Here is a 19,348-nt window from a genome sequence, read left to right as displayed (position 1 = left end):
GTATGTATGTAATTACGTAAGATGCATTTACATGACATGCTTTACATATTTACAATACATCACTTTCAAAACGCCAAATACCATTGAGCGTCTCCATCTCGGTGCTTCTTCCCTCGTGGTTTATGGACCTTTCCCCGACCTTTAACCCTCGGAAAATTCTCCCTATACTTTACCATTGCAAAATTGTCAAGGATATTTTAGGAGTGCTTTTGCGAGTTGGCGTCTGTAAAATGGGTATGTGTTTCAAACCATCATTATGATTCATCGCATACAACAATCTGTTTTTTAAAAGTACCGGTAAAGAATTTCAGGCTAGTCTATCACAGCCTAATTTTTATTACTGCAATTAAATTAAAACTCCTAGAAAGACAGAGTGATCATTGAATTACCTGATTTTTATTTCAGTTCCCAAAACACAACTGAAAATTAACGAATATTCAAAAACGCGGAAACGAGGTAATGTTTACAATCACGCTTGAAAATCTGTCCGAGTGAGAAAAGTGTCTGAGCGGATGCGAAAAGGGGGCATTGTTACGTCACTTTTTGCATCTTGCTGCTTGGCCAATGTCACGAAGTAAACAAGAAAGTCCATTCTCGGGGAAAGGTCCATTGCTTCAAGGTTGCATGAAATACCTGATTCCTATTAGAAATGCAGTTCCAGTCTATTATTGTTTGCAATCGGATAAACCCGTGCAAATATGGTGATTTCAACAGGGTCTCTCAGGCCCAAGAACATTTAAAAGTCGCGCGGCGGTGTGGCTCAACGGGCTAAGCGTTAGGAATACGCTCGCCACCGCACCTCTAATTACTCTGCGTGGGTTCGCAGGTTCGAATCCCATGCAGGGATGGTTATGTGCGAGAGGATTGCTGGACTCCTCGCCGTCGTTGGGTGGTTCACGTAACCGCTGGTCGGTTACGGCTTCCTCCACCACCAAGTCCATGCTTCCGGAAACAAACAATATATAACTAATCCCATACCCGACTTAGAATGGTAACCGGACGAGAGGCCGTGGTTCGCCATATGGATAAGCCGTCTTATCGGCTTTCCTCTCCCCCGGGATAAATATGTAAATCCTATCCTATCCTAAATGAAAAATACATATCATATAGAATTAATCAATTTAAAGTGCCTGTTCCCTTTCGCAGCTAATCGCGTTGACCAACATTGCATCAACGATACGTTGGACACATGGATGTTTTTGAATCAGGCCATCTTTATCTCGATGTTTTCAGTATGATTTTTGTGCTTCGAGAAATAAAATTAAAAAGGATGAAAGAAAAAGATACGTCACAGTAGAGATTATCTGAGCGAGGCAAATATTAAAAATTCCAAATTCTGTAAACCGACGCAAACTACCGGGTTTGTTTTGGTGCTTCTATGCCCTCTAACGGAATGTCTACGCGCATGCGCGTTAAGTCAAATATTCTGTATTCAGTTCTTCAACCAAATCTCATGAACTGGTGAAGTTGAGGAATAGTAATATATTTTCATATTTAGTACAGTAACATAGGAAATGACTACTCTGACATTATGATAATTAAGAAATTGAAAATGTAGTTGCAATAGGTATTATGTAGATTACGGTATAATAATTTCGAACCGTGGGCCGAGACGCAATTACAGAATTCATCTTGAGATTCGATTCCCTGATCGTTGTTACACCTGTCAGCCTGTACACATAGTTAGGTACCGGTACCATAACTAGGGTTATTGATGATAAATATCTTAGCGCTGTATTGGGCTATAAGCCGACAACCCAATGACTCGTGTAAGTTTTATTTAGGGCTGATTCCAGTCAATTCTGCAATTTAATATCTGAATATGATTTCATTAGGCCTGCATGTTTCCCATCTGTATTTTTGTGTGTTTATTTCCGACTCAAGCCTTGTTTAACAATGTTTGTGTTATTTTATGTGAATGCGTGTTGGTGAGCCTGTGAGCGGGAACATGCAGACATGATACTCATCTTGTTTTAAACTTTTTTAAACTTTTTTGCTTGCTCTCCAGAATTCTCCATTTTTTATTTGTTTGTATTGTCAGATTGTGTAATTTTCAAAATGAACTAAGTTATCTATCTTTTTACCTACCGGTACCGGTAATGGGTTCATGTGTAGTTTTGTACCTAACATAGGCTACTTCTAGTCCGTAGTCGGCGTAGCATAACAAATTTTTGACTTGTCAATACTAACCCCCACCTGACTACGCTATCCAAAAATTATGTCACTACGACCTCACAATCACGTCATAGAGCTTGCCAAATACACATACGATTGCCCAAAATGGCATCGGCGCCGACGATAAAGAACTGACTAACTTGAGCGATCTCTCTCCTCTAGGTTCAATTAAAACGAAGCAAAAAAATCGACTGCCCACTGCTGCAGAGTTACTCTTGCAGAAACTTCTTTTTGGGGCCTCGTTTGCAATCCTATGTTCAGAACGAAACAGCAGCAAAATCCTGACTAGAGTTAGGGTGCCCAGCATGATGGGTGCCCAGCACTGCATTTATTACTCAAATATACGATATTATTTTATGTTTCATCCATTTCTATTTTTGGCCGGCACATTATTTGATAGTTTTTCTCTGTGTGTAATGTTTTAAAGTGTGTCTTTTTCTTTAGAAGCATATTGCTGTATTGAGTGCCTGACTGTGCCCTGACCGATTGAGTGCGCATTATATTAGACAAATATATGTTATTCTTTGGGTCAATTCAATTATTTGCCGGTCTGCAAGTACATTTAATTTAATTTCACCGGCCCGCCAGGTTAGAAAGGTTGGGAACCACTGGTTTAAAGGGCCTTCTTACGTCACTGTGAAGTTATTTACATGAGTGATTTTACTTAAGTTGCATTGCCTGCTAATGTATCTAGCCAGACGAGTGCGTCAATAATATGTTGAAATGGAACATGATATCTTTTTTATCTTAAAATTCTCTGTTCAAATGTGTATTTTTTTCAACAAATGATCTACAGCATGGATGATTAGGTTAAAATAATGTAGAATTTTTTTTCAATAACTCGAGTTGAAAATTTACAACAGTAATCATGGATAAGAAAAGTTTAGACCACGAAAGGAAGAGACTTACATCAATAATCAAACAATGGAATGAAAGTAGATTGGATTTATTCGCAATATCTCTTCCAGACGAGGTAATATCATATTTGGGATTTTTATTTGATTCACTTGATTACTGTAAGGCAAATTTAAATTCAAATTGGCAGCAGTTTTGTTTGAATTAGTTACTTGCTAATATAGAATGTGGATGATCATTTTTGTCAGCAGAAAACATGTTGTTCCTAAAACGTGAATGCAAAATATTGAAGGTAAGTTTCGGATTAGTTGAGCTAAAATTTAAAAATGTTTTCAAGAATATTGTAAGAGCAGCCATTAAATGATTTTATAAGGTAATAGCCAACATGCCGAATTGTATCATGTTTGATATGTTTGACAAATAGAGTGCACAAATTGACTTGCAGAGTAACAATGCTTTTCATAATTTTTTTTCTATTTTTATTAGAAAGTGTGTTATAACACTTATTGCAAGTAACAACATTGTCATAAGCCATATCATTTTATAGCTATCTTACTTTAAACATAATGCGGAGTATAAAACCTCCTTCTAATTTTTAACGACCAATCATGAGTAGAAAGATAAGGTTTTAATTTTCAGCAAAAATCAGGCATTTTTGCATCATAATGAGAAGTGATTTAAAGGGTGCTCCCGAAGTATGCGAACCAAGATGGCGGACATCGGAGCGTAACATTGGTAACAGGTTAGGGTTAGGCGATAATTTTTTTCCAATTTTTCTTATTTTAGTCCTATTATCAGTTCGAAGACTAGCCAAGAGCCTCCCGTAGTATTTATACCTAAAATTATGGCCTAACCCTAACCTAGTACACATATTACATTCCGATGTCGGCCATCTTGGTGCGCATACTTCGGGAGCCCCAGTTAAAGTAATATTGATTAAATGTGTTTGATACCTAAGTTATTTAGGTCTATATTTTGAATGAGGTTTGGAGCCAATTTCTAAGTTGTTGACACACCCTTGTTTGAAATATTACAGGAAGTATTCAGGAAAACATTATTTCCTGAATCACCAATCACTTTCGAGCCTGGTAATGTTTTGTCTTCCAGTGATCACATATATTTCTATTGTTGTTTTCTTAGTTAGAGATGACTCTTCATCAAGCATAATCTATAGATGTCTCCTGCTTCTTATGTATGTCCCATACCTATCTGTATTGACGAGACGAAATTTTTATCATTGGTCATTGAGAATAAGTGATAACACTACACTCAACAAGTGTTTTACTATTGTTCTTTGTTTTGGAACAAACCATCGTTTCTCTCTTTTACTTGTGTTTTGATTGATGGTTTTATTGTATTCTGTTTAGTAAGGCTGACAACTTTTCAATTATTACTGGTTTCATGATTGAATTCAAATAATCATAAGCCAGATATATTACCAAATTCATATGCTATAATTTACTAGTACTCTTTTAATAAATTTGTCACATATTCAACTTTTCATCACTTATTTATATTATGATTTCTTTTGCTGTGAACAAGTCTTTGCAGAAACATCCAATGCTCGTCAAAAAGAGTTAACCGACTTACCCCTTTTTTGGTTTGGCATTACTTACCCAATTTATTACACCCTGTGTGAAGTGGTGGACATGGGATTGGGACCCGGGTCCAAATCAGGGAATTTGTTATAAATACAGCACAGAAGTCACTTTTGACTGGATTGAGTTGTAAACTACAGATATATCGCGAGCTATTTGCCTTTGCTCTTTACTGTTTTTGTGGGATGTTTTGAAATAAAATCAATCAAGCATACGATTATCATTTCAGAAACTTGAATGTCATGGAGTAATGAGATTCTACCATAAAGATTCGGCAAATAACGGAAAATATGCGACAAAGTGTATTCGCGTATCCAGCAATTCATCAACAAAAGAAGTCGTAGAAATGTTGTCAACTAAGTTTCGGCCTGACATGAGAATGCTGACAAAACCAACTTATATCATAAATGAAGTTCATGTGGATGGAGGTTGGTATCACACTCAAATTTTCAATTTCTATTTTACTAGATGAATAAGATGAGAATTATAACTACCGGTAGATAGACGTATGTGATAGTTCATGTAAGAAAATTGTGTTAGTCCAAGGATTTCCGAAACGACTCAAATTTGAATCGATTCAAAGATGATCATATTATTCAATTTTTTAAATTCTTGATTTTAGATTAGAAATATTTCAGAATAGTGTTTGAATAATAACCATTATGAACATTTAAAGTCTTACACTATGGCTCTTCATTGAATTTCTGTAAACTACAATAAGTAGAAAACAAATCCAATCTATGTTTAACTGGTACGGGGTCTTCTCCAATTAGGGATATTATTTGAAATAGCAGATTATTCAGTTTTCGCCATCCCTGATCAGTGTGCATAGAATTCAGTATTTTTAGTATTTTCAGCAATTTGAACTTTTACTATCAATCTCAAACTAAGATTTTTGGATTTCTTGTTGTTGTTACACACTGATTTGCTCAAATTTCTCTTTCTAAATTTTTCTTTCTTTCCTTATTAGTTATTACATTTCATTTGTCACAGATGTTGATTTGCATTATTGTTTTTATCTTTGCTTTATTAAGAATTTATTTTTTCTGTTATGCCCTCCTGCTTCGTTTCCTTTTATTCCCAACACTAATTAATTATTTTTTTGTTGTCAATTTTACACTGCACAGAGGCGTATGGTAAGTGGAATAGTGTGGAATGAATTTGTAATTTGAATATAATTCAAGTATTAGTAGTTGTGTTTCTGTCAGTAATTGTCAGAATACTGAATTTTTTTGCAAATCCTGAAAGTTAAAACCATTAATAAATACTTGCATTTTTTTTTATAAAGACTTGTTCAGGCATTCCTAATTCTGCAATATATTAACTAATTTTATATATTGTTTAAAATCTAGAAACATCTGTAAATTTGCATATGGATAGTGGCAATCTTGTTCTCTTAATTAAACTATCACTTCTATCCAATTTCTTGTCTCTGTCAGTTGTAGATTTTAGTACCTACATTCAAATAGTATTCTGTAAGAATTCCAGAGTTAGAACTGTCCCTGGAGTTCCTAGTTGGAAATGAAATATTTCAACAACATTTATTTCTATTTACAATCATGTGAGGTTCTATAATAACAATATGATATTGAATTTCATGCAAATTTTTGATTATTTTAATTATGAGGTATTTTTTTCTTCGAGTACTTGCACACATTTCTCTTATATACAATTGGAAATTTTCACAAATCTGCAGTTATAAATGATAGAAATACCTACATTCAAATAGTATTCTGTAAGAATTCCAGAGTTAGAATTGTCCCTGGAGTTCCTAGTTGGAAATGAAATATTTCAACAACATTTATTTTTATTTGCAATCATGCGAGGTTCTATATATATAACAATATGATATTGAATTTCATGGAAAATTTTTTGACTATTTCAATTATGAGGTACTTTTTTCTTCGAGTACTTGCACACATTTCTCTTATATACATTTGGAAAATTTTCACAGTGGTAAAAATATGCAGTTATAAATGATAGAGATATTTACTTTGTATATTTGATTATCAATGTTTCAGTTTGAGCCATCTTTCTCACGATTAAAAATCGCCTCTAGGCAATTATGGGTTCTGAATTGAATGTGCCTTGGGGTGCATTTATTATCTCTATGCCAAGTTAAATTAAAGATGATTTATTGGTGATTTATAGTCATGGATGGGAACGGGGAAACGCCTTGTTTTGAAGGGCAGAATACACAATATTATATTACTTAGAATATTTTGTATGTCAATATTGACTTGTTTAACATTTATGTCGATATATTGTAAATACAATACCAAATAGTTGAGAGCAAATGCTTCAATGGAATACAATGTTCATTTGATAATATTATATATGTGACTTTGATTATATATATAAGTCTTGAGTTCAAAAAACATTGAAGATTACCTAAATATTATTTTATCATTCGCACTTGTTTTATCACAAACTTGACTCAGAATTGCTAGCTGGTTTTGAATAAGCATAAATGCTATTTACAAACAAATTTTATTTAGCTGTCTGGCAGATGCTTTATAATAATTTATAAGTTACCATATATACTTTTACTTTGTACGTTTTGAACAGAAATGTCATAGTTACAATTTAATTCCCTCTGTCATCTCACCTTTTTAAATAATGAGTTTATTTTTGACTGCATTAATTGATCTGCTGTGCTTTGAAAATGAAAACTGAATCTGAACTTTATCCAAATCCTAATTACAAATTGATTTTTTAATAGAGAGTATGGTAATCCGACTCCAATTCTAATTTAGATATTGTATATGTTTATTTGTGTGTAATGCAACATTGACTGCATGCCGTAATTGCAACTTTGAATCTAGTCATTATTGGTATTGATAAAATTTAAATTTGGATAATGTTATGTCAGATAATGGGAAGGAATGCCCAAAATATTGTAAATAGGGGATTTAAAATTGTGACTTTTTTGTTGCAAAAATATTAGAATTGTTTGCGTATTTTAACTTGTTACTAAATTTGCACTTATAAAATTTGTTTTTCCGATGTTTCGCAATTGAAATTTCATATTCGAAGTACATACGGTACTATCATTACTATGCCATGTATATCCAAAGGTAAAATTTCTGGCCACTATTAGAGAGTGTTAATGATATTTGATTTGTTATTTGAGGAATTTCGAGTGGTCTGAAGTACGGTCAACAGGTTGTATCCAACTTTAATTGATAACAAATAGTGTGATAGTATTCTGATAGCACATTCCAAGTCAATAAAATTATCTAAATAGGGACATTGATGGTATATTCAAATTTTTTTTTTCGAATTAAAAAACAATTACTGTTTTTTTTATATGACATATTTATACAATGTTTGGTCTGAACAAGGCTCTGTATTAGCAGCCACTGGTAGACATGAGATTTAAATTCGAGATGTTACCATGTGACACAATAAGAGTTGAGTCTAACCACTAGTGGCTTCCGTGAGTAATGTGTCTGAAGTAATATATATCACAATTACGATATCGACATCGATTGCTTTTATGGGCTCCTATATTACCATTCTTATACACAACTAAACTCAAGGAATTCGGTTTATACATTGATTCCCTCCTTTACTTTCTTTAATACGAGTTTAATGGCTAAAATGAAACGGGACTGACGTCACAGATTGTGCAATACGATTAACCATCGGTAATCAACACTTTTGCAGTGTGGCGTAACATGTGTTCTTTGTTTAACGGTTGTTTTGACACAATATTGCAATTATTTTTGCTTTTCAAGAGCCATAAGTGAATGTGATAAATTGCTTGTTGAAAAAAAATGCTGTGCGAGGTCTGATTGAGTTTTTTGGCGATAGGGGGTTCAATTGCAGAATGACGATTGAGCAAAGAATTAACATTAAATTTTGTGTCAAACTTGGAAAAATGCATGTCGACTCGGCATGTATTCAATCGTTGAGCTTTCTGCTCCTCAGTCAACTCAAGAGCCTTTGGCATCATTTTGGCATACACCTTTCGCATTCCCAAAGTGTCAACCAAAATGGTGCGGACCGTTTCTTTGTCCATCCCAATTTCTTTGGCAATGACGCGAATTGTTAAGCGACGGTCACTGCGAACCAACTGCCGAACCTTTTTGATGTTGGTATCAGTTGTGGAAGTGCAGGGCCTCCCTGACTTTGGATCATTCTCAACATCTTCCCTGCCTTCCACAAATCGCTTGTGCCATTTAAAAACTCTTGTTCTGGACATGGAAAAATCTCCATAAACATCACGCAACATCTTCAAAGTCTCATTTGCCGTTTTTTGCGAGTTTGACACAAAATTTAATGTTAATTCTTCGCTCAATCGTCATTCTGCAATTGAACCCCCTATTGCCCAAAAACTCAATCAGATGTCGCAAAGCAATTTTTTTTCAACAAGCAATTAATCACATTCACCTATGGATCCTAAAAAGCAAAAATAATTGCGATATTGTGTCAAAACAGCTGTTAAACAAAGAACACATATTACGCCACACTGTAAAAGTGCTGATTACCGGTGGTAAATCATGTTGCGCAATCTGTGACGTCAGTCCCGTTTCTTTTTAGCCTTACCTCGTAACTACCGTAATTTTCGTTTAGTATCACAATTATCCTCCCCTCCATTTTCATCTGGTAGACTCAATTATTAGACCTCGTTTCCAACTTCACAAGCATTCAGCATAGCTATTGTGAACAAAGTCATTTTCTGCTAGGTTGCTTTGTTAATTAAACTATCAATTGCTGACTTCTTTTTGCATTGTTCTCCAAAATATGAATTTTTTTGTATGAATTGCATGAACTTTTGTTTCTCTGTAATGCATGAAATCAAATAATCACACCAAACCAATTTTTATCAGAATATAGTAACTATATACTCAAAATTTTAGCCAATGGTATATATTATCAAACAGATAAAAATATGACGATTTAAAATTAAAATTTTCCAATTAGCTCAAAACAATATTTTTTATTTCAAGTAGAGTTGTTCCCTTATTGTCTTCAGAATCAGGAGTAATTCAGTATGACAAACTTATTTTAGATATTTTTTATAATTTGAACTTATTAGATCGTTACTAAACTACGTTACTACGTTTATCATTACGATAATGCAAGGTATTATAACACAAGTCATAAATTCGTGTTTGCTTAAACTGTTACTCACACATAATATGCCAAAGGCTTACATAGATGCAATGTTATGTAACGCTTAAATTTTTTTCAGAAATGAGACAATTAAAAGACAAGGAAAAACCATTATTGGTGCAACTTAGTTGGGTAAAAGATGATCGAGAAGGAAGGTTTCTATTGCACAATGTTGATGACAAAGCACCAGTGAGTATTTTATAGAAAATCTCAGGTACTCCCGTAGTGTGTGTACCTAATTAGGGTTGGGCCATAATTTTATTCCAATTTTCCTCAGTTTAGTTCTTAGAGTTCGGGGACTGTCTGTTTTAGCCAAGTGAATATACCCCCTGCCCATAGGTTTCAGTACCTTTACACAACTTGTAAAGTAGGTGAACACAATTTGTTACCTCTATATAGGTAAATACACTTCTGGATCGCCAAATCTTTTACAGAAATGCACAGAAACTGAATGCTTCAGATGTCCAAAATGATTCAATGAATTCGTACCCAGCTGCAAAGCATTTAGACTTAGTCTATTTCAGAGTGAGGGTTGTATAAAGCGCGTGATGAAAAAATTTGGGTTCAAATGTCTGATTTTGGGAATAATTTAGATTATTCAACCTAAAATATTATCGTTTGGAACAATTGAAGACAAAAAAATCTAAAAATTGGAAATCAACTAAATCACTGTTTATTTGCAACTTTTTGCTTTTTTTTAGAAGGCCACTCATCGAATATATATATAGTTATTTCTAGTCTTTTTTTGAACATGATCCGATTCAGAAAATATTCAAATTTTTGTACTCAAAAATATTATTTCAGAATGTATTCTGATTAGTACATTATTTGGTTTTGTTCATCAATGGCTTCAGATGAGAATGACCAAACCTCAATAATTACTTGCCTCAAATATATTCAAATATATTCTTGAATATTGGATATGTTATATTATATATTATTCTGAATTGCATTATTCATAAAATGCATATTTTATTCTCTCATGTACACATCAAAACTTGTATACAAAATTTGGTATAATTAGTTATTCTGTTGTCAGTAACAACAAGTCACATGTTCAATGATGCATAAATTCACTTTTTCCTGGCAAGCAACCTTTGTCATAATTTTTCAGGTCAGGTTGATGGATCAGTTTGTCGGACCAAACAACGAGGATTCCTCGTTCAAATTAACCCGTAATTTAACAAAAAAGGAAAAGAAATTAAAGAAGAAACAAGAAAAGGCTTCAAAAAAGAATAATAGCTCTTCAACTGAAGATAGCAGCAGTACTGATGCAAGACAACAAGAGGTAATGTAATTCAAGTGTAACTGTTTGATCAGAATTGTTTGGTTCTTTCAAAGGGCGAACGATTTATTTTTCACTTGGATTATCTGCTTTCAAATTTTCAAGAATACTATTTATTGCTCGTATATTTTCAAATTTGCATGAAAACCTTTGTCACTCAAGTAATAAAATGATAATGCTAGACGTTAATTTAAACTTCATATACATTCATTCTTTTTTTAAGTATTATAATATTGTACTTAGTAAAACACCTTAATGTATTTTAAATCTTGCGGAGATTCTCTGTATATTATTGATCTTTAATGTGCATACCAAGGTTTATTGAACTGCATACACAAATTAATTGCTTTTCAGTAACTCATCACTCTATTTGGTCGTATTACGATTCGCGTCTGTTTCACCTCTGTGTCCAGAAGATAATTTTTTGTTTTAATTATATTTTTCAGATTTACACAGTAAAACATCTATACAGCCAAGTACCTGAATCAACGTTCACAAGAACTGTTTCTAATCCAGAAGCTGTAATGAAAAAACGACGGGAACAAAAATTGCAAAAACGAGGAGGTACATTGTTGAATAGCCTAGTTATGTTTTTAACTAAACTATATTATTTAGGGAGTCTGTCGGAAATTAGTCTTTGAAATACCAAATATTTAAAAAAATTTCGATCTGATTGAAAAGCCTATTAACTTTCATATTCTCAAATGTACATATTTTGTCTCTGCAAGAATTAAAACAGCTATTTGGAGTGCTTCAAAGGCCTTGTGTTGAATCACAATTTCACAATTTTATTCAGTAATAACAATGTGGTACTTGTTTGGGAAAGTCTGGTTTTTGTCAGACAAACTGTAAAAGAATAAAATTTGTGAAAGTACTGTGCAAGACATCATTGATTGAACCACTCAGTATTTTTTATTTACCTAATTCAATTCTTTTTAACAAAAATTTTTGTTGTATAAATTTATGGTCTTCAATCTTTACATGTTCACCAGAACTTCTCATGCTCTGATTGACTTGAATGTGGTTACTGATTCAGACAATTCTCCCATTAAAATTCTTTTTCATGTTATAATAGGCAGGCTAAAGTGAATATTTTTAGCACACTACTGAATATAACTGTTATTAGATACAAATCATTTTGATGAATTATATTTGAGAATAACAAAAAAAATATTTTTGATTTCAAATTGAAGTTCTTCTCTTGTCCTACGTGATCCAATATTTTACCCAAAAGTTGAAGTTCTATTATTCAATGTATGGAAACACTTTTATATGACATTTTACATTTGTCACTCATTAGTATACCTTATTTGGATATCTGGATTTTCAATTATTATGTCACAGTAGGCTATAAAAATTGTAAACTAATATCAGGCTCGGTTATCTATGATTCATTTGTGGAACATTATATTCAGTAAATTATGAAAGGAATTTCAATGTACATCTCTTAAACAAATAACGTACAATGTCTATTGTCTCAAACATTACGTCATTGGCTGAAATTTTTTCAAACGATGACATTATTACTTTGAGGTTTTGTAGTATGGTAAAAAGCATTCACCCATAAACCTAAATGCAATCTTCCATGAATTTTGTGGTTAACGCAATTTGCTTTTAAAACATTAGAAGATGTCAATGTCAAGCACTTCTCGCTAATATAGAGTATTTGTAATATATAGGGTGTCCATAAAGTCCCTTTATAGTTTCAATTTTTTCTATGAATTCAGTTCTCAATATATCTTAACCAGGTTTGTTATTTTTCAATCAGTAATTGTTCAAGTATTTTTACCTCATTCAATACATCTGTGAGGGCCAAAACAATAAATGGTATCGTTAATTTCCCTTTGCAATTTAAAAAAAATTTAGGACTTTATGGACACTATATATATTTATGTATTGAATGGCCTGTTTACTTGTGTTATGCATGGCATTGTAGGTCAGGTTAGGGACTCAGGGATTTTCAAAATTGGTCCAATATTTGAATACATTCGGAATTTATTATATTTGATGTAATAAATGCTTGATTTTGAAAAAAATTTGCAATAGTTTTATTTGAAAATTTGTCATTTTCATTACTTATTATCTTATGCTTATGGCAAAAAATAATAGACTTCATTCTACTATAAAAACAGAAAATCTATCACAACGACTTTTATATTACTTTTCTGTATTACCAAATCATTTTATTTACATTCACATTGGATAGTTCAATCTTATCTGTTGAATGTGTGCTAATTGAGAATATATATATTCAATATTTAAAATAATATTACGAAATACTGTTGGAATAGTTGATTAGGATTAGGATTCGGTGTTGACCATCCTTGGATGGTGTAGAAATAGAAAATGGGAGGAATTAGAGTGATAGTCGTTTTACGGCTTCAATGTTCAAGTACTGACAAGTTAAAATTGATTGGATCATTAGCGTTTTTTTTAACAACAACAACAGATTCAACAAACAACAACAACAATTAAACGAAAAAAAATCCATTTTTTCACTATGTCCAATAAGAGTTCTCTCTGCAATGGTGATAATCACAATTTCTTTTCAGCGAATATTCTCAAAGTTTACGGCGACAGCATTAATCCAGAAATTCCATACAAATCACTTCTCTTGCTCCCGACTGACAATGTATCTACTGTAATAAGAGATGCGCTGGACAAGTATGGCCTCGGAAAGGACTCTCCTAAAGATTACTTCCTAATTAAGGTAATTAATATTGGTAGAATGGTAGATATACGTAATATTATTCAACATTGATCATCCTATCTTGGACTAAACGACGCTCCAGAAGTATGTGTGGTATGGAGGTAACCAATTTTGTTCGCCCACTTCACATCAAGTTGTTGAAAGGGACGGATCCCTATGGGCAGAGGGTATATTTACTTGGCTAACACAAACATTCCCCGAACTCGTAATATAACTAAAATATAGAAAATCGAAATAAAATGATGGCCTAACCTTAACCTGGTACATACACTACTAGAGTACCGACTAAACATTCAAAATTATAATTATAGACATATGCGTAATGTCATCATTCACTAAATTACTGGTACTACACCCATTGCAATAACAGCCATCATTCGAATAAATGCAATATATCATTGTGAAAGTGGTGTTTTACTGCACTTTAGTGCCATATAAAATTGCAATAAAATTTCTATTACTTAGTACCCTTGATTGATTGAAATCTCGAGTTAATGCTAAAAGAGTGTTGGTCTCACAAATTTCCAATTGATTGCACTCGTTAAAGTATAAAGTAGCATTCTTGGGAATAGGAAATAGGTCTGAATGTTTCACAACACGAGAGAGCTATATAAATGCAGTTTGAGGTCATAAATAGCAATAAGGAAACATTTGATTGTTTAGTTTGTATAACCATGCCACCATGAGTTATTTACTAAGAAAATTACTAAGAACAAAATTCTGTAAATGTTGAGAAATTGGAAATCTTTTGAAAATTCTCTAATTGGAATCATGGACTTAGTGACTGAAAATAGATGGGTTCCATAGCAAAATTAATCAAAGAAATCAGTAAATTTGGGAAACATTGTGAAACGGTTTATATTCAGTTCGAGACAGCAGTCTTGAATATCAGGGCTGAGGAGGGCCATATGAAAAAATGCTTCCAGACTCCCGAAGAATTTAAATTTTGACTCTGGCGTTGATTCTTGACCCCTGGGAAGTTTAAAATGACGACGCTGACTCTAATATCGATGAAAAAAGTGCTAGACTTTGACTTGGACTACAACCTAACTATACATGTTGAGGCCTTTGGCAATTTAGCTCATATCGTATTTACTCACTGTTTAAATATTAAATATTACACAAGCATATGTATCTTTGGATTGATTTAATGGCGCTCATGAAGAGTGTGTACCAATATGGACTAATTTTGTTCGCCTACTTTACATCAAGTTGTGTGAAGGGACTGAAACCTATGGGCTGGGGGTGTATTCACTTGGCTAACACAGACAGTTCCTGAACTCGTAATAGAATCAAAATAAGGAAAATTGGAATAAAATTATGGTCTAACCCTAACCTGGTACACACACAACGAGAGTACTGTTTATATAATATAAAAAATGTCATTTCTTATGCACAAGTCCGTGCAACCAGTAATTGAACACTGGTCAGCCCACTGAGAGTAAATCACCTTTATAATCACTTCAATTTAATGTTCTAGGTGGTTGGACCACCGAACTCTAAACCAGAAGAAATGTTGAATGAAGGTTGGGGCAGAGAAACCATCCTGACGGATCCAATGTGTCCTCTTGATATCGAGCAGAATTGGCGACCCCACGAAGGTAAGGGGATAAAATTCAATATAAAAAAACAGTGAAATGTTCAATTTCTTAATTTTATATCAGCAAAATTGTATGTGTAGACGCTTTGCTGTATGATTAATCAGTTATTTGATTATGCAAAAAAAAAAAAAAGGAAAAAGTATTTTCAGTTCAAGTTAATTTGATGGAATTGCTAGAAAGAATTTTATAAAAATCTTTAAATTTTCCTGTATATCGAGTATTTATATGTATTATATTTGATCTAGTTCAACAGAGAAATTCGCAGTAATCATTGAAAATTTGATAACAAATTGAATCTAGTATGTCCCATTTTTTTCAGGAACCTTAGTTATTCAACTTCGTCATAAAGACATAGACCACAGCAAAAATTCCAAGAAAAGTTCATCTCCCCCTTCAAGTCACGTCAGCGCTTCAGAAAAGCCTTCAGAATCTGGTAATAAATCTTTTACAATTGGTTTTATATTCTAATTTTCAAGATAAGTTTTCAAATTATTTTGTACGACAAGATTTATTTTGAACATGGGTGGCAGGGTGGGGTTAACTCAGGTCTTTTAACCTGTGCTACCTCTAATTTATCGAACATATTTCAAATTCAAAGTGTTGTTGGCCATGACTTTATATGCTCAAATTCAAAGCATAACTTGATAACAGCAGAATTTGTGGCCTTTATCAGTAGATGATATGAAGAACACTGTTTATCATTGAAGGGGATAAGCCAACATTAACCATGCATCATGTCAATCACTATCCCTGTGTTCAATTAGCTCGTGGAATCTCATTCCACATAACTTGTATTACTATAAATTTAATAAAACAAATGTATTTTCTCAGTAATGCAATTTGGATCTCTTTATTTCTTCCTTTCTGTTATTTGTTTAATTTTTAAAAGTAACATAACTGGGCCATTCTAAGCGACTGTGGAATTTTCGTCAATTTTATAAAAGTCTAATGTAAGTAATTGTTTTGTGTTTTTTGTGGCAAAGGATTTTTGAATTTTTATTGGGTAGCATTTATTTCACAGAAAAAGTTGAAATCTCATCCAGTTTTTGTATGATTCACATAAAGTGGTCTGAAGTGTAGAAATTTTGATCTAATCGACATGTTTTGTGATGACTGTAACATGAAGTGTTTGATTGTCTGGTACAGTTATTTCAATTCAAATAGATGCACTGGACTTAAGTTGATAAAGCTTAAGTGTTTGCAGTACTGTAGGACACGTCTTCAACTATTTAACGATGTATTACCAGACTTTCAAGAGATGGTAGTGGCCACTGTTCCATAGTGGATAAATGTCCCAAAGTGTCCTGTCTCATAGAGACACATACAACGTGCACATTATTGTTATGAATCTACAATGTTACATTGAATAGATTGAGTGACACATAGAGGGGTCGTCCTTCAGTTATTGCATCAAAAAATATTATGGGCTGCCGCTGTATGACACGAAAATTTACAGCACAATGAAACGTCATTGCATGGTTGACTTGTCGTCCCCCAGTGTCATGTTATATTTTAGTACATATATTTTATGTCCACTAAGTGAGTCCTTGGTGTAAATTTTGTGCAGTTTTGTTCAAACCCCGTAAAGCAACTGATGGGACGATGATACGAAACTGTTGCTGGCAATGTAAAAATATATTGCAAATATATCCAAAATTCCGAATTGTCTCGTAGAGTCACTCGGAATAGCCCAGCTGGGGATAAGTGCAACTCGTAATGCCATTTTCACAGTTTTTGAATAAACTATAATGCGTAACAGTAATGGGACAATAACAAGATATGTATAAGTAATATCTAGCTGCTTTTAATATTTCTGATTATATTCAGATAAAAAATCATCCAAAAACAAAAAAAAGACACAAGCACAACAACCGGTTACATCACCATCAGAGAATCAAGTCAACGGGGAAGTTGGGAATTCAAACGACAATGTTCCCAAGTTTTTAGAGTTATCTACCTGTAAGTTATAGACAGTTTACGAATATTGTTACCTGATTACACATTTCATTACAAGCCGTGACACTTAATACGCAGTGCTAGGTGTTTGCAATAAGCTTTGCCTGCGAATATTCACAGGTTTGAATCCACGGGAGAAAATTAGTGTATGAGATTTTTCTCAAAATAGGGTTGTTCATGTAATCGCTGATTGATTATTTATGATTTCTCTACCAACAAGTCCAAGCGCCTGAAATTAATAACTGTTCCCATCCTCAACATAGACTGGTAACCAGATGAGAGGCAGTGGTTCACCATATGATTAAGTCTAACCTTAGGTCTTTTGTCGGCCTTCCCTTCACCCAGGGATAAAAAAATAGGCGATCATTTTTGCGAAGAGAAAATCCAGAGGTTGGTAGAAGAAGACACACAAGCTAGATCAAGTGTGATGAAAAGCGAATAATAAATTTGCAAGAAACATTATATTCTTTGAATATGTATTTCATTGCTTATCACTGTAATAGTTTATCAAGCTTGATGTTATTTGAAACTAGATCTGACTTTGACCATGCATGTTCATATCATGATTTATAAAAATTCTATTACAAAGCCACTAAGAGCTGTGGTGTGTATTTGGTAACTTTGTTTTCGTTGTTTTATTATGGGATACAAGTTTATTACAATGCCTTGGGCATCGAATAGACTAAATTATGATCACAATAATAGCAGAGAAGATAGTTGTTCTTTTGTAATATTGCTAACTACTATCCAGGAATGTCGAAAGCAAGTCGAATATTTAAATACATTCAAAATTGTTTATATTTGATACAACTAATCTTCACTTTCACATTTAACTTTATGACACCCACCCTGGAATTCTTTTTTAATAGTTATATTACAGACAGACAATAATAATGTTAGTCAAACCTAAATGCAAAAAATTATTATTGTCTGTATAAAATATTGTCAGAGTCTTGTTGCGGACTGACACAAATATATTTCTGTAACGTTTCACAGCATGTGCACATTATAAGCATACAGATACACAGACATACAGAAGAGAAAAAGAAGTACCGATAGTTATTCCTGCAAAAACACAATTTATGGCTGAATAATTATAGTAATATAAATCTATTATTTCAATTCTTTTCAGCATCAACTCAGTATAAGGAGCATGTTATATCCCCGAATGTAACAGAGATTGGCAGCGATCGAAGGAGAGCAGCATATGGACCTTTCATTGAATTACAACATCGGAATGATATTGCCCCGTCACATTGTGTTGTCACAAATATGGATGGCGTCGTTACAGTAAGTGTAGTTGTGAATCTGGGATGTACGAATTTGAATATCAATATTTTTTTGGAATTTTGATATTTCGTATTCTTGATTTTAGTTATAATTTAGAATTGTTTCATTTAAAAATAATTTTGGGGAAATGAAGTCTCACAACCTGACCAAGGATCAATTTTTCCTAAACAAATTCCTTGAATATACATTGGCTTGTGTTGTTTGTTGAACATTGCCTAATTTCAATACTCCCAATTTGAAAATATTATTTTAGGATGTATTTAGGATGTATACAAGATTGTCCAGTTTTGGCAGGTTAAGAATATCAAGTTCATGTCTCTCACTTCAGCGTGAGTGTAAAAAAATTAGATGGGCAGGTAATGGACTCCAGTCATTCCAATACTTCTACTATTTATAAGGATCTTGTTTGGAGTGACAAGCACGTGGAAACGAATAAAAATTTTGTAACACGTCTGGATGATACTAAAATGAAAGTTATTCATATCTCAAATTCTATCACATAAAATATATACAAAAAAGGTTTCAAATTGCCAAACGATTTTGTACCATTTTATTTCCTATTATGACGCAAAGCAAAAATTTAATCGTCTATGGTCATTATACCCTAAGTCTACTTACTATTTATTCCAATTAGCGTACAGTTTTTAATTTTTTTGTCAAATCCTTAAAACAATAATAAATAATAGCTGTTGATCGCTCTGGGCAACCACAAAAAAATAAAAATAGAATATTAGTAATATTTAGTATTTTGATGTTT

General features: G+C 33.1%; 1 protein-coding gene across 2 annotated transcripts in view; it reads left to right on the top strand.

The window, feature by feature from the left end:
* Nucleotides 1-2,959: 2,959 nt before the first annotated feature.
* The window catches only part of LOC120342502 (afadin-like), a 53,160-nt gene continuing 36,771 nt past the window's right edge, over nucleotides 2,960-19,348 (top strand). Inside the window, exons 1-10 of one of the 2 annotated variants that reach the window (XM_078112079.1) lie at nucleotides 2,960-3,148; nucleotides 4,858-5,056; nucleotides 9,829-9,938; nucleotides 10,864-11,037; nucleotides 11,481-11,598; nucleotides 13,587-13,744; nucleotides 15,225-15,345; nucleotides 15,665-15,778; nucleotides 17,173-17,304; nucleotides 18,434-18,591. In XM_078112079.1, coding sequence (XP_077968205.1) covers nucleotides 3,044-3,148; nucleotides 4,858-5,056; nucleotides 9,829-9,938; nucleotides 10,864-11,037; nucleotides 11,481-11,598; nucleotides 13,587-13,744; nucleotides 15,225-15,345; nucleotides 15,665-15,778; nucleotides 17,173-17,304; nucleotides 18,434-18,591 — 1,389 coding nt within the window. In that variant the 5' untranslated portion in view covers nucleotides 2,960-3,043. The remainder of the gene's footprint in view (nucleotides 3,149-4,857; nucleotides 5,057-9,828; nucleotides 9,939-10,863; nucleotides 11,038-11,480; nucleotides 11,599-13,586; nucleotides 13,745-15,224; nucleotides 15,346-15,664; nucleotides 15,779-17,172; nucleotides 17,305-18,433; nucleotides 18,592-19,348) is intronic. The other variant, XM_039411362.2, reaches the window with a different exon arrangement.

Source organism: Styela clava, chromosome 1, assembly GCF_964204865.1.
Source record: "Styela clava chromosome 1, kaStyClav1.hap1.2, whole genome shotgun sequence".
In the NCBI taxonomy this organism is placed as follows: Eukaryota; Metazoa; Chordata; class Ascidiacea; order Stolidobranchia; family Styelidae; genus Styela; species Styela clava.
Note: the sequence above shows the minus strand (reverse complement) of the source record. Positions and strands in the feature narration are given on the sequence as shown.